Here is a 14,466-nt window from a genome sequence, read left to right on the forward strand (position 1 = left end):
CAGGTGATGGACAGCTGGTACCCTGTCAGGGGAGATAAAAAAACAAGTCTGCTGAGACACAAGCAGACACACCACGGGCCACTGAAAGAGTGTTGTGCACCCATGCAAAGGTGGGGGTTTGGAGGATCGATTCGGGGGAAATTGATCAGAGGCTCACAGTGTGTGAAGGCAGACTGGTGGGGGCTTGTGTGTGTGTCCACCCTTGCCTGGGTGACAGGCTCACCACTGAAGAACGGTCTGGCCTGGTACGGAGGGGTCACAGTCGGTGACCACAACAGGACAAGACAACAATGGAGGGTTTGCCTGCAACTGCATTACCTCTCACTCAACGGTACAATAGCAACTACCTCAACTTAAACTAAACTGAATTGAATTCTGCACCAACTTAAGACTATTCATTCACCCCTAGACTTCGATAGAGCTTGGTTTTGATTCTTATTTTCACATTTCTGTATATATCATTGTTAACCTGTTTTATATATATTTGCATTTTATAGTACTGTATTACTTAACCTACTAATAAACACCAGTAGTTAAAGTAATACCAGACCCCAAAGTATTCTTCCATTTCTGCTGGTTTGGTAACCCGGTCACAGGGTGCGCGACAAGTATAACTACCGTAAATTCCGGACTATAAGCTGCTACTTTTTTCCCACACTTTGAACACTGCGGCAACACTGCAGCCTATACTACGGTGCGGCTAATGCATGTTTTTTTTCATGCCACCAAAAACATTTTGCCTCGTAACAGTAGACCAATAAAATTGATGAGTAGTTCACAGAGGTCCAATGAAATTGTACAATAAATCAAGCGCACTTTCACAATTAAATTATTGTAAATCAGTCATCTGTACTCACCCTCATCAACATGGAAAAAACTCGAAGAAAAGCATATGATGCAGCTTTTAAGTTAAAGGCGATCAATCGGGTGATTGAAGAAGGAAATCGAGCTGCTGCACATAATCTTGGCATAAATGAATCAATGGTGAGACGGTGGAGACGCCAGCGTGAAGAACTGAGTCAATGCAAAAAGATGACAAAAGCTTTCAGAGGTAATCATAGCAGATGGCCCGAACTTGAAAACTTTCTTGAAGACTGGGTTAACACACAGAGAGCAGGCGGCCGCGGTGTTTCCACCGTGCAGATCAGACTGAAGGCTAAAGCAATCGCCACCAAATTGAAAATCGAAGATTTTAGAGGTGGGCCATCGTGGTGTTTTAGATTTATGAGACGAAAAGGCCTGTCCGTCAGGGTATGCACGACTCTGTGTCAGCAGCTCCCTCCCGACCACGAGGAAAAACTTGCTAACTTCCGCACAGTCACTCAAACAAAGATAGCGGAGAATTCCATCAGGCCAGATGATATCATAAATATGGATGAAGTACCTTTGACGTTTGACCTGCCTCTCACTCGGACTGTTAATAAAAAAGGTGACTCGTCCATCACACTGAAAACAAGTGGCCATGAGAGAACGCATTTTACTTGTGTTCTGAGCTGCATAGCATCCGGACTAAAGCTTCCACCGATGGTGATTTTTTAAGCAGCTGACAAAGTTCAGTGAAAGCTGCCATCAAGAGTACAAACTCAATTCCAGCTGTGATTCCTGGGGGCACCACGAAGTATTTGCAGCCACTGGACATCAGCGTGAACCGGGCATTTAAAGTGGCGCTGCGCGTTGAGTGGGAGGCTTGGATGAAGAGCGGCGAGAAATCCTTTACCAAAACAGAACGCATGCGAAGAGCATCTTTAACTCAAGTCTGCCAGTGGATCCTAAATGCGTGGAGCCGTGTCACAACATCCACCATCACCAACGGGTTTCGAAAGGCTGGACTGCTGCGTGATGAAGAGGACCGCGTGCGCTCAAGTGAGAGCGACAACGAAGAGACTGAAGTGAGTGACGAGATCCTGAGGTTGTTCAATTCGGACACTGAAGAAGAGGACTTTGATGGTTTTAGTGCGCAGGAGGAAGATGAAGAAGGCGATCAATAACTTTTCCTGGTAGGCTGCAGTATATATATTTTTTTACCAGTCGTTAGGAGATATTGGAATGTTGTTCGTGCACTGTTCAGTAAAAAAGTATACGCAACGTAATTTGTGTGTTACCGATACGTATGCATATTTAAAAGTAGCTGTGTTACAGGCACTGTTCGAAAAAAAGCATTTGCAATATGTATTTGTTTATGTTACCATTCGGATTTAATTAAAAGTTAAAAAATCTTCACGTGTAATATCTTTCTGTGTAAATATCTCATATTACAACGTGGGACACCTGCGGCTTAAAATCCGGTGCGGCCTGTACAAGTACAAAATTGATTTTCTTTCTAAAATTAGAGCGTGCGGCTTTTAATCAGGTGCGCTCTGTAGTCCTGAATCTACGGTAATTCCTTTCTTCCTGAGAAATAACTCCACTACTTCTCTTTAAAACATCTATATTTTTTCCTCAAGTAAACCCAGTATACACAGCAATTAATTTTAACTGAACAAATTTGCCCTACTCGAATTTCATCCTGCACCTATTAGTCACTTTAGATTTACTTCATTCTTTCCACTAAGCACCTTATTTGGATATGAAGTTGTACATTGGAAGACCTTAGCCCTGGCTTAGATAGCCAGAATGAAGACAGACACAAAGATTGGTGTTTGTGGTAATGAGGAGAGTAAGGATAGGTCAAAATAGGACCATGAAAGGAATTGAATGCAGGGACCATGGTGTGCATGTCCAAGAATCTCTGAAGGCATCAAAATAGGGTAGATAAGGTATTTAAGGCAGCAAGATAAATACTTGCTTCATTAGCTTGGGCATAAAATACAACAGCAGAGAATAGGCAGTACAATATAAAACATAAGCTAGAGTACCGTGCACAGTTCTGTCTATCACACTCAAGGAAGATGTGATTGCACTGGAGATGGTGTAGAGAACAGTTACCAAGACGAGACTCTACCCGACAGCAAGCCTTGATAATGGGTACTGGAAAACTTGTCTTGGCAAGAGTAAACTTTGACAAAGTCTTTAGTGACATCTTCAAACTTAGCAACACAAGTGAGCTTGATCCTCATCCGTCATCCAGACAGTTACTCCACACCAGAATCACTGCCAGTATTTCTCCAGTTAACTCAGTAAAACCAGATGTACCAATTGTGTCTTAAGTAACTCACTAAATAGATTTCATAAGCCTTGTGGCCGGAATTTACATGCTGTGCACAGTTTAATTACTCACAAATAGCACAAAGGTGAAAAAGGACACTGCTCAGGCAAGTACACTACCAACATTATGATGGCACTTAGACAGGACAGGGCTTAAGAGGGGTATCGGTCAAACATGCATAAGTGGGATTCACTTAGGCAGACAGCTTGGTCTGCAAGGACTGTTTGGGCTGAAGGGCCTGTGTCCATACTGTAAGGCTATGTTGCTCTGGGTGAGCTGTTTCAGTTCTGGGTGAAACTGAATAGGTTGGGTTTGTTTCCTTAGGAGCAGTTAAGGCTGAGGGTGACCTGATAATGGTATATGAAATGATAACAGGCACACATACCAGAGAGTGAGAAATGTTTCCCCTCAGTAGAGATACGTAAAACTAGAAGGCATAGGTATAAATTATAGGGTAGGACATTAAGAGGGGATCAGAGTGAGAATCGGGGGGGGGGGGTGAAAACGTGGGGCTTGAAAACTCAAATACACTGCTGAGGGGTTGTGGAGTAGTGGCGCCAAAGTGGGGCAGCAGTTAGTGTGATGCCATTACAGCTCGGGGCGTTCTGGAGTTCAGAGTTAAATTCTGGCCACGTTCTGTGAGGAGTCTCTGTATGTCCTCCTGGTGCAATGCACAAGTTTTTCCTGGGTGCTCCGGTTTCCTCCCAAAGTCCAAAGACATACTAGGTAGGCCAATTCTTCATTGTAACTATCCCGTGATTAGATTAGGGTTAATCGGGTTTGTCAGGGGTTACTGGGGTGACGTGGTCAAAACCTACTCTGAGCTGTATTGCTAAATAGATAAATATTTAATAAATATTTAGATGAGCACTTGAATTGCCATGGCATAGAGAACTATGAATTCAGTGTAAAAATGGGATTAGTTTGGAGAGGTAATTGACAGCCAGAAACAGTAGGCCGACAAGTCTGTTTCATATCATATGACTAGTGATTAATGGCACAACTAACAAACCCAACACTCCTTTCAGGGATTTGAAGCCAGAACAAAATTCTAAAAATATGTGAAAAACGCCAAAATATTTTGATGAAAATGGTTAATGATACTATTACTTATTTTGTCTGCTTTTTGCTTGAGAAAAGGTGACTAACATCCTAAAAAAGAAGCACAAATTGTTCTGCCCCCAATATCTGAACTACATTACCAACCTAGTGATCATTCAAGTTCCCAGATGCACGGTGTTCTTATCTATACATGTTTAGTTACAATCTGCCAAGTGATTTATCAAACTATTTGAATCAGTTGGACACAAGAAATGGTGCAAACTGGATACAAGATTGTTATGTGCACATACACCAATACTTCCAACTAACCACAAGTCCATTTCATATAAACAAACTCGATTGTTAGGCTTTGTAATAATAACATAATATTAAGTTTTATAAAAAGCATATGTTCAATGTAACCTATTCCTTTAATGTGATCTAAATAAGTAGTTTAAGATAAAGTCAGGGGTCAGTTTCATAGGCTTTACAAGTTGTGTAAAGAAAATTTCAAGAATGATAAAAACCATGAAAGGATACTCTTAAATCTATAACAGGGCAATTTAATTGTGAAGCATGTGAACTTTCTCAGACCATAATCAATATAATTGCCACATTTTACAAAATGGAAATACCACAATACAAGAACATATCAAAGCTTCATATTTACTCTTGAAGATCACTAGTATATACATAATTAACACAGGGAATCCAACAATAAACAAGCAATAGTTTAAAAAAAATACTAATTTTAGGACTTCAGGTAAGAACCATATTTGATGTTAAAATTACTTACACAGTCTGGAACCATCCCTGTGATAGCAATTTCCACTAAAGTTTCCTTCATTAATTTCATAATTAGGCCTCAAGGAAGCCTTTCCGTTCCAATAGCTCTGGGATTTTGGTGTTGATGTTGCATGCCCCTCTATTTCATCCTTACTTCCCATCAATTCCAGACCAGGACTGTGCTGTATTGCCAGTTTGCTGGGACTTATTTCACGATAACAGGGGTGCCCCTGACTGTAAATTGATCCTTCAGGCAGAATACCAGTCATCCTTGAACAAGCAGAAAGTTGATCTGATGCTCCCGTGCATTGCCTAGTTAATTTTTTACTTTGGTGATTGCATGATGTATCAATTTCCTTCAGAAAAGCCACTTTGTTTTGTTCAGGTTCTGATTCAAGATCTGAATCAATTATATAAGGTGATGGAGTCCTGAGAAGTTCTGAGGTAGTGAAAGAAGTGCCAGACTGATCTACAGAAATAACTTCAGAGTCGCTGCTGAGCTCTAGGTCTTTAAGACCATAAAGAATCGGGTTGACATCAACCTCTGGCTGGTTTGCAATCTTTGTGCCGCATTGCTCATGTTTCCTTCCAGATGGGTTTATCTGAGCATTTAACCCGGCAGAAGTAATTGCTACATGGCTTTCTTCGTAGCCAATATGTTGCTCATTGTGGTTTTCAGAAGGCATATGAGGTATATAGAAGACCTGTTGCCATGAAGTTTCATCATTAGTTATGTCTACTCCACTACATTTACTTGGAGGACAATTACGATGCATGATTTTATCTTCTTCAGGTTTCAGGAGAATTCTGCATGTATATGTCGCACCGCCAGGTAACTTTTCATCCAGGGTTGGAGTCCCTGGGGAATCGCAGATATTGACATACTGTTGAACAAAATTGCCATATTGATTTGAAAAGAGTGATTTATCTCCTGACATACTGGTTTGGCGACTGCATATTGACAGAAGTGGGTTTAGAACAGAAGAACTTGGATGTGTACCCACTCCTTCATGACAGGATACTGTAAAAGCCTCAGAGACTGGACAATGTTGACACACAGCAACAGAGCACAGTGGCACAGTCAAGTCCCTTGAAACCAAATGTTCCTTGGTCTCCTCACTATTTACTCCTTCACTTTGAGATGCACATCTGTCTGTACCTTTTGAACCAGCTGCCATAATAGATGATGACAAGAGAATGCTGTTTTCTTTTACGGGTTGAAGCTGGTTAGTCAGGATAATCATTTCATTTGTGTCATCACTCTCTGGCCTGAAATGACAAATTTCAATATGAATGGGTGCATATGTAGAACAATAGCATTACCTTAACATTGAAATTGTCATTCAACATTGTAATGTTTAATAAAATGATGAGTGGAAAATTTCACAAAGCCATTGACCTAATTTGACTGGTTGTGTGTGGAGGGTTAAAATTTTCCCTTTGACTTCTGCAAATAAACAATGTATCCAAATGCTTCTGATAGAATCATAACTGCATAAAAATGGTATCTGCACAGAAGGAAATGAACATTCATCCCACAAAAATAGATGCTCTCAACCGTCTTGTTGGTAGTATAAATACAAGGGTTGCTTCGAAGTTAATAAAGTACCAAAGTGCTCTTAAATAAAAGAAATACACCATACAAACCTGGGAAATTGCATTCCTTTCCCAGGCCATACTACATTTAGTTTCATAATAACTGCCAACAAAATTTAAGAGAATAAAGCTCTGACATTTATCCTCAAACCCAACCATCTGAATTTGCAAACTCCTAGAAAATTTACACAACTATAGTCAATCCATGAAAATACTTCAATCGATGTATACAGAATGATCAACATATAGATTTACTTTTCTAACCTAACATAATTCAATATTCATCAAATTTAATTTTTTGAAAATAAACTAAAAAGTAACTTAAATGTATTGACAATATTCCGTTTTCTCATTTCAACTTAGCTGAGGATCATTAATTGTATATAACTAGAACGAGCATCACTATTAGTTTCACCACAGCATTGAAGGAGCTCTCCGTTTCTGGAGTCCATACTGTGGTTGTAGCACTGATTGCCAAATTTAGCATTCCAGTTCTCCACTTCACTTCGCATAATCATTTCCCATAACCCACTTCCCCTCTGTAAAGCTACAGAAATATCAGTGACTTCAAAATACTTCTAATTTGTCATTAAATGAGACATAAATTATTTCAGAAGCATAAGATGAACAGGTAATCTTATGTGGTTGACTGTATTAAACTAAATCCAGAAATGCCATTAACTTTTTACAATCTTGGCTTTACAGTGAGTTTTTACTCACACATCAGATCCTTTTACCTTTTGAAAAGAGTCGAGGTGACTTTTGGAGAAGACATGGTGGAAGAAAGGCTACCATCACTATTTTGCCTTGAAGTGATTCCAGTAAATATTGGGACACTTGGTCCTGTATCACAGTGCTTTTCTGGTTTTAGAAGAGCTTGATTTCCAGGAGCAAACTGGCTTGGATCTAAATTAGAAACCATACATTGCAAGAACTAAAAATATAATTCTAGTTTAACAGCACACAAAATGATTGTTCCTTTTACAGTTAAGAGCCCAAGTCAAAGCCGATAACAAATATTTACTTTCTGACGTAATCCATGTACGTTTATTTTACGTTGTGAAAATATTCCTTAAAAAAAGACAATGCAATCATACATAGTTCCTATTTTGTTAGTTAACCTGTGCAAACTAGTTTATCTGTAATAATATCCATTAGAATATATCAAATAATGCTCATGAAAGCATTGTGTTGCCATTGAGAACTACACTACATTTAAGAAACAATAGATGACCAGAGTACATTTTTCATATCAGGGACACCAACAATGCATAAAAGCATCCAGGTAGAGTCAACAGGTTCAGTTATTGTTCAAACCAAACATCGAAATGGAGAAAAAATGTGATCCAAGTGAACTTGACAATTGGTGCCAGATGGTGTGGTTTGAGTATCTCAGAAACTGCCGATCGCCTGGGATTCTCACATACAACCAGCTCCAGAATTTGCAGAGGATGGTGCAAAAAAAACTGTCCAGTTATCAACAGTTTTGTGGGTGAAAGCAGCTTGTTAACGAGAGGTCATAGAATGGCTGGATTGGTCAGAAGGGAAAGGGGGCAGTAACTCAAGCACCCACGCTTTACAACTCTGAATGTACAGCATGTCAAACCCTGAAGTGGATGGGTTACAGCAGCAGAAGATCACACCGAGAGCCACTCCCGAATCTAATAATAGAGTTTAGATCTAAACAATTCTTTGGGTACTTAATGAGCAATATATTTTATACTCAATTAAAAAGAACGAACTTGCACTACTCCTTTCACAACTTGTAAATCCCCAAGTCCTTTGCATACAATGAAAAACTTTTTGAAGGTAACTATTGGAACGCAAGAGTGCAACAACTAATTTGCATGCAGCAAGATTGAACTGAAAGCAATGTAATAAATCCAAATTGCATGCTTTTAATCATATTGGTAAGGGATATACATCAGGGAAGCTCTAAAGAGAACTCAATTCCTCTTATTATGCTGGATATATTTACATGCACCTAGATGCCCAAGTTTAATACCTCATCCAAAAGACAGTTTGGCATTCCCTTAGCACAGCACCAACGTGTTATCCTTGGGCTTTCTTAGAAGGGAGCTTGAAGCCACAACCATTCCACTCATAACTGAGTACACAAAAGAGTTCTTATGGCTGAATTTATTTATTTTTTTAACAAAAGTTTTATTGTTTTTTTAATAAAGAGAACATAGTATAAAGGAGAATTGTGCAGTGCATAACAAGTGTATCAAATGTACAATTCACATTTATGAAAGAGATGCACCCATAGTACAAACATTATCACCCCCCCTCCCAGTCCCCAACTCCAAGCCATCAATGCATTGGCAAAAAGGGTTAAACAGAACCTTTGTCCCCACAAAGTTGCATTGGTATAGAGAAGGTGTATTTTTCTAATACATGGGCTGTTGTATGATAACAAATATCAGTCCGAAGAGTTTTACTGGGAAAATGCTGGAGGTCAGGGATTTACGTACTGAGGAAAGGGAGAGAGAATGGACCTTTAGTCTGGCTGGGAAGTTTGAAAATATTCAAAGGGTCCTCATGTGGCAACCCACTTCCCAGCGCACTCGAACCGGCTCACAAAGCGGCGCACGCCAGCATTGAGGCCGGTCGCAAAAAGGGCGCCAAGCCTGCTTCACCAGCGAGGGGAAAAGCCCACGCGCGGGACAGGACTGTGAATACAGCATTCTTGCCTGTTGAGGGAGGGATCAGGAAGGCTTTAAAGCGAGGCTGCAAAGTTTGAATAAACCTCTTTTTGCAACTGCAGCTCACTGCCTCTGTGTCGTTATTTCAGCGCTGCGTGTAGCACACCGCTACAATTGGTGACCCCGACGGCCCAAACCATATTTGGGCCGAAGATGAACAACGCCACATCTGTTCATGCAGTTTCGTTAAAACTGCCAAGCTTCTGGACGCTGCGACCTCAACTATGGTTCCAGCAAGCAGAGGCCCAATTCCACATTCCGCAGATATCCTCGGATGCCACACGTGGTGAGCTCCCTCGACCAGGAAACAGCCGCCCAGGTTGAGGAGTTCATACAGTCGCCCCCAGTGGACGGCAAATACACAGAATTCAAAGCCTTGCTCATAAGGACTTTCGGACTCTCACGGCGCGAGCGAGCTGCCCGCTTACTGCACCTGGATGGTTTGGGGTACAGGCCACCGTTGGCTTTGATGAACGAGATGCTGTCCCTGGCTGGAGGACACAAGCCCAGCCTCATGTTTGAGCAGGCATTCCTGGAGCAGCTTCCCGAGGACATATGCCTGCTGCTGTCCGACGCGGACTTCAGCGACCCCTGGAAGGTGGCGGCCCGGGCGGACGTACTGTGGAAAGCCAAGAAGGAGAGTGGGGCGTCCGTCGCACAGATCACCAGGCCATGCTCCCAGCAGCAAACCAGACCAGGTCCAGCCGCAGAGCCCGCTAACCCCAGAGGCAGGAGTGAGGAGGCCAACGAACAATGGTGCTTCTACCACCAGCAGTGGGGCGCAGAAGCCCGTCCTGCAAGTTCCTGGGAAACGCCAGGGCCAGTCGCCGCTGATGGCTACGGCAACTGGCCATCGGGATAGCCTCCTGTATGTCTGGGACAAGCGGTCGGGACGCCGCTTTTTGGTCGACACCGGAGCCGAGATCAGCGTCTTACCTCCAACAAGTTACAACACCCGCAACAGAGCACCGAGGGCCGCGAACGGCAGCACAGCAAGGACCATAAGGTGCGGCTACAGTTCAGCTCCAGCTGGTTCACGTGGACTTCACACTGGCTGCCAGAGCCCAACTGTTCCTGGGAGCAGATTTTTTGCGGGCTCACAGCCTACTGGTTGACCTGCCAAGGAAGAAACTGGTCCACACCGAGACCTTTCAAATGTTCTCCCTGGGTTAAGCCCAGTTGCCGGCCCCACACCTAGACTCCATCACGCTGTCCGACAACCAGAGTCCTGGCAGATTTCCCATTGGTTCTGGCACCACAGTTCACGGCAGCCATGCCCAGACACGGCGTACAGCAACACATCCCGACACAAGGACCACCCCTCCACGTCCAAGCTCGAAGGCTTTCTCCAGACAAGCTCCGACTGGCGCAGGAGGAGTTCAAGAAGATGGAGAAATTGGGGATCATACAGTGGTCCAACAGCCCATGGGCCTCCCCCATGCACATGGTGCCCAAAGCAACAGGGGCTGGAGACCATGCGGCGACTACCGCAGGCTGAACGAGGCTACAACACCGGACGGCTACCCTGTGCCACACATTCAGGACTTTGCAGCAAACCTGCACAGCGCACGGATCTTCTCCAAGGTAGTCCTCGTCCGGGGATACCATCAAATCCTGATGCATCAGGACGACATCCCCGAAATGACACTCATCACCCCTTTCAGCCTTTTCTAGTTCCTCCGCATGCCGATCGGCTTGAAGAATGCTGCACAGACGTTCCAGCAGTTAATGGACGCGGTGGGACGCGACCTGGACTTCGCTTTCATCTATTTGGACGACATCCTCATAGCCAGCAGCAGTCGTCAGGAGCATCTGTCCCACCTCCATCAACTCTACGCCCGACTGAGTGAATACGGTCTAACAATCAACCCGGCCAAATGCCAGTTCGGGCTCGACACCATCGACTTCCTGGGCCACAGGATTACTACAGACATGGCAACACGCCAAGGTAGACGCGGTCCGCCATTTCCTCCGACCCAACACAATCAAAGGCCTTCAGGAATTCGTGGGTATGGTGAATTTCTACCACCGCTTCCTCCCTTCAGCTGCCCGAATCATGCGCCCCCTGTTCGCCCTGATGTCGGGTCTGGGCAAGGACATTACCTGGGACGAGGAGTCCACCGCTGCTTTCATTAAAACCAAAGAAGCCTTAGCAAACGCCGCTACGCTAGTGCACCCCAGAACGGACATCCCTACCACCCTCACAGTGGACACATCTAACACAGCAGTCGGTGGAATGCTGGAACAACTCATCGAGGGTCGCTGGCAACCCCTGGCGTTTTTCAGCAAACACCTATGACCACCCAAGCTCAAATACAGTGCTTTCAACCGAGAACTGTTGGCGCTATACCTCGCAATCCGGCATTTTAGGTACTTCTTAGAAGGTAGGTCCTTCACCACGTTCACGGACCACAAACCTCTTACCTTTGCATTCACAAAAGCATCCGACCCCTGGTCGTCTCACCAGCAGCGACATCTGTCCTACATCTCTGAATACACCACGGATGTCTGGCATGTCTCAGGAAAGGACAATGTCGTGGCGGACGCCCTCTCCCGCCCAAACATCCAAGCCCTGTCCCAGGGGGTAGACTATGAAGCACTGGCAGAGGCGCAGCAGGCAGACAAGGAGATCCCTAGTTACAGGACTGCAGTCTCTGGTTTGCAGCTCCAGGACCTCCCCGTAGGCCCAGGTGAGAGGACCCTACTCTGATGTCACCACCGGCCAACCCGCCCCGTTGTTCCAGCAGCCTGGCGGCGGCACATTTTCAACTCGATTCACAACTTAGCGCATCCCTCCATCAGGACAACCGTCCGGATGGTGGCCAACAGATTCATTTGGCACGGACTCCGCAACAGGTCAGTGAATGGGCCAAAATGTGCATGCACTGCCAAATAGCCAAGGTGCTGCGGCACACCAAAGCTCTGCCGTAGCAGTTCCACCCCACCCACCGGCGTTTTGACCACATTCACATGGACATCGTGGGTCCCCACCAGTGTCGCGAGGAGCGCAGCACCTCCTCACTATCATGGACCGGTTCACAAGATGGCCAGAGGCAGCCCCGCTCACCGACACCACCTCCGAATCTTGTGCCCGGGCACTGATTGCCACCTAGGTATCTCTCTTTGGTGTACCGGCCCACATTACCTCCGACAGAGGCACCCTGTTCACCTCCAGCCTGTGGTCAGCTATGGCCAGCCTTTTGGGGACACAGCTGCACCATGCAATTGCTTACCACCCACAGTCGAATGGACCGGCGGAGCGTTTCCACTGTCACCTGAAGTCGGCTCTCATGGCCCGCCTCACAGGGCCTAACTGAGTGGACGAGCTTCCTTGGGTCCTGCTCGGAACCCGCATGGCACCCAAAGAAGATCCGCACACCTCGTCGGCCGAGTTGGTGTACGGCGCACCCCTGGTCGGCCCAGGGGAGATCATACCAGCCCCAAGGGGGCAAGAGGAAGAACCCGCAGCAGTCCTGGGCAGACTACTCGAGAGGCTCAGTGACCTGGCCCCCATACCCACTTCACAACATGGGCAGAACCCGACCTGCGTACCCAAAAACCTGCAAAACTGTAAGTTTGTTTTTGCATGACGGTGCGGACATCGGGCACCGCTACAGCGGCCCTACGAGGGGCCGTTTACGGATATCAGAAACAATGGGTCCACATTCATGCTGAACATTGGGGGAAAAGAGGAGGTTTTCACAGTGGACCGCCTCAAACTGGCCCATGTGGACTTCGTGCAGCCGGTCGAGATTCCGGCACAGCGGCGCAGAGGCAGACCTCCCGAACAGAGTCTCAGACTGTGGACATTGGGGGGTGTATTGCCAGTCCTGGGGGGCGGTTATGTGACGACCCACTTCTCAGCGCACTCGAACCGGCTCACAAAGCAGCGCGTGCCGGCATCAAGGCCGGTCGCAAAAAGGGCGCCAAGCCTGCTTCACCAGCAAAGGGAAAAGCCCACATATGGGACGGGACTGTGAATATGCACCCCCTACAGCATTCCCACCCAGGGAGGGCGGGGTCAGGAAGGCTTTAAAGCAAGGCCGCAAAGTTTGAATAAACCTCTTTTTGCAACTGCAGCTCACCAACTCAGTGTCGTTATTTCAGCGCTGTGTGTAGCACACTGCTACACCCACACCTTTTGGAATTTCATGTCCGAATTGAGGATTGAATAGTGGATCTTCTCAAGGTGTAGACTAGACATGATGTCCCTGAGCCACTGAGCGTGTGTGGGCGGGGCAGCATCCCTCCATTTGAGCAAAACTGAGCACCTGGCCAATATAGAAGCAAAAGACAGTGTGCGACGTTTAGTCGGAATTCGGAGCACGTCCCCCTCAGTGCCGAAAAGAGCAATCAAAGGATTAGGTTACAGATTGTAATTAAGTATTTGGTATAGAGTTTGGAAGACATCTTTCTAGTATTTTTCCAAACTAGGGCATGTCCAGTACATATGGATAAAGGAAGCCTCACCCCTTTTGCATTTGTCACAGCAGGGATTAACACCTGGGTAAATGTGAGATAATTGAATTTTAGACATATGGGCCCTGTGTACGACCTTGAACTGTAAAAGGTAGTGGCGGGCACATAAAGAGGTTTAGTTAACTAATTTAAGGACTTCATCCCATACCTCATATGACATTGAAAAATTTAAATCTTGCTCCCAAGCAGTTTTAATTTTGGCAAGATAGGCTCACCTCAGAGCTACCAGCTTGTCGCAGATGATAAGACATTAGACCTTTGTGTAATGGATTCAAACATATCAATGACGTTTGTGTCGGGTGTCTCAGGGAAGTTTGGTATCAGAGGGTGGATAAAATGTCTAAAGAAATGAGTGTTGGATAGATTAAACTTTGCAGACAGTTGTTCAAATGATGCAAAACAGTTGTCTAAATAAAGATCTTTAAAGCATCTGATGCCCTTTCTGTATCAGTCTTGAAATGTTGAATCACGTATAGAAGGCTGGAAGAGATGGCTATGTAGAATAGGACTTGAAAGAGAGAAGGCATGAAGACCACTATCCTTTCTGAACTGAGCACACAATCTCTGGGTGTGCCTGATGACAGGATTAGCAATTGTTTCAGACGTACAAAAAAGGGTGTGGATCTAAGAATTGCAGAGATGGAAACATTCTTAGTGGAGTTCAGCTCTGTTGTCACCCATATTGGGCAGTTGGATTGATTATAAAAATGAGAC

The 14,466-nt window shown here is 45.0% G+C and overlaps 1 protein-coding gene across 6 annotated transcripts in view; it reads right to left on the reverse strand.

Moving 5' to 3' along the window:
- pask (PAS domain containing serine/threonine kinase) overlaps positions 1-14,466 on the reverse strand; it is a 70,526-nt gene that overhangs the window by 37,517 nt on the left and 18,543 nt on the right. For all 6 annotated transcript variants that reach the window (XR_009508040.1, XR_009508041.1, XM_059950843.1 and 3 more), the window contains 2 exons: positions 7,306-7,474; positions 4,983-6,241 (listed from right to left, as the gene is read on the reverse strand). Coding sequence is in view for 4 of the 6 variants with exons in the window: in XM_059950843.1 (XP_059806826.1) it covers positions 4,983-6,241; positions 7,306-7,474 (1,428 nt within the window). In the remaining 2 variants the exon portion in view is untranslated. The remainder of the gene's footprint in view (positions 1-4,982; positions 6,242-7,305; positions 7,475-14,466) is intronic.

The sequence above is a fragment of the Hypanus sabinus genome, chromosome 2 (genome assembly GCF_030144855.1).
Source record: "Hypanus sabinus isolate sHypSab1 chromosome 2, sHypSab1.hap1, whole genome shotgun sequence".
Lineage (NCBI taxonomy): Eukaryota > Metazoa > Chordata > Chondrichthyes > Myliobatiformes > Dasyatidae > Hypanus > Hypanus sabinus.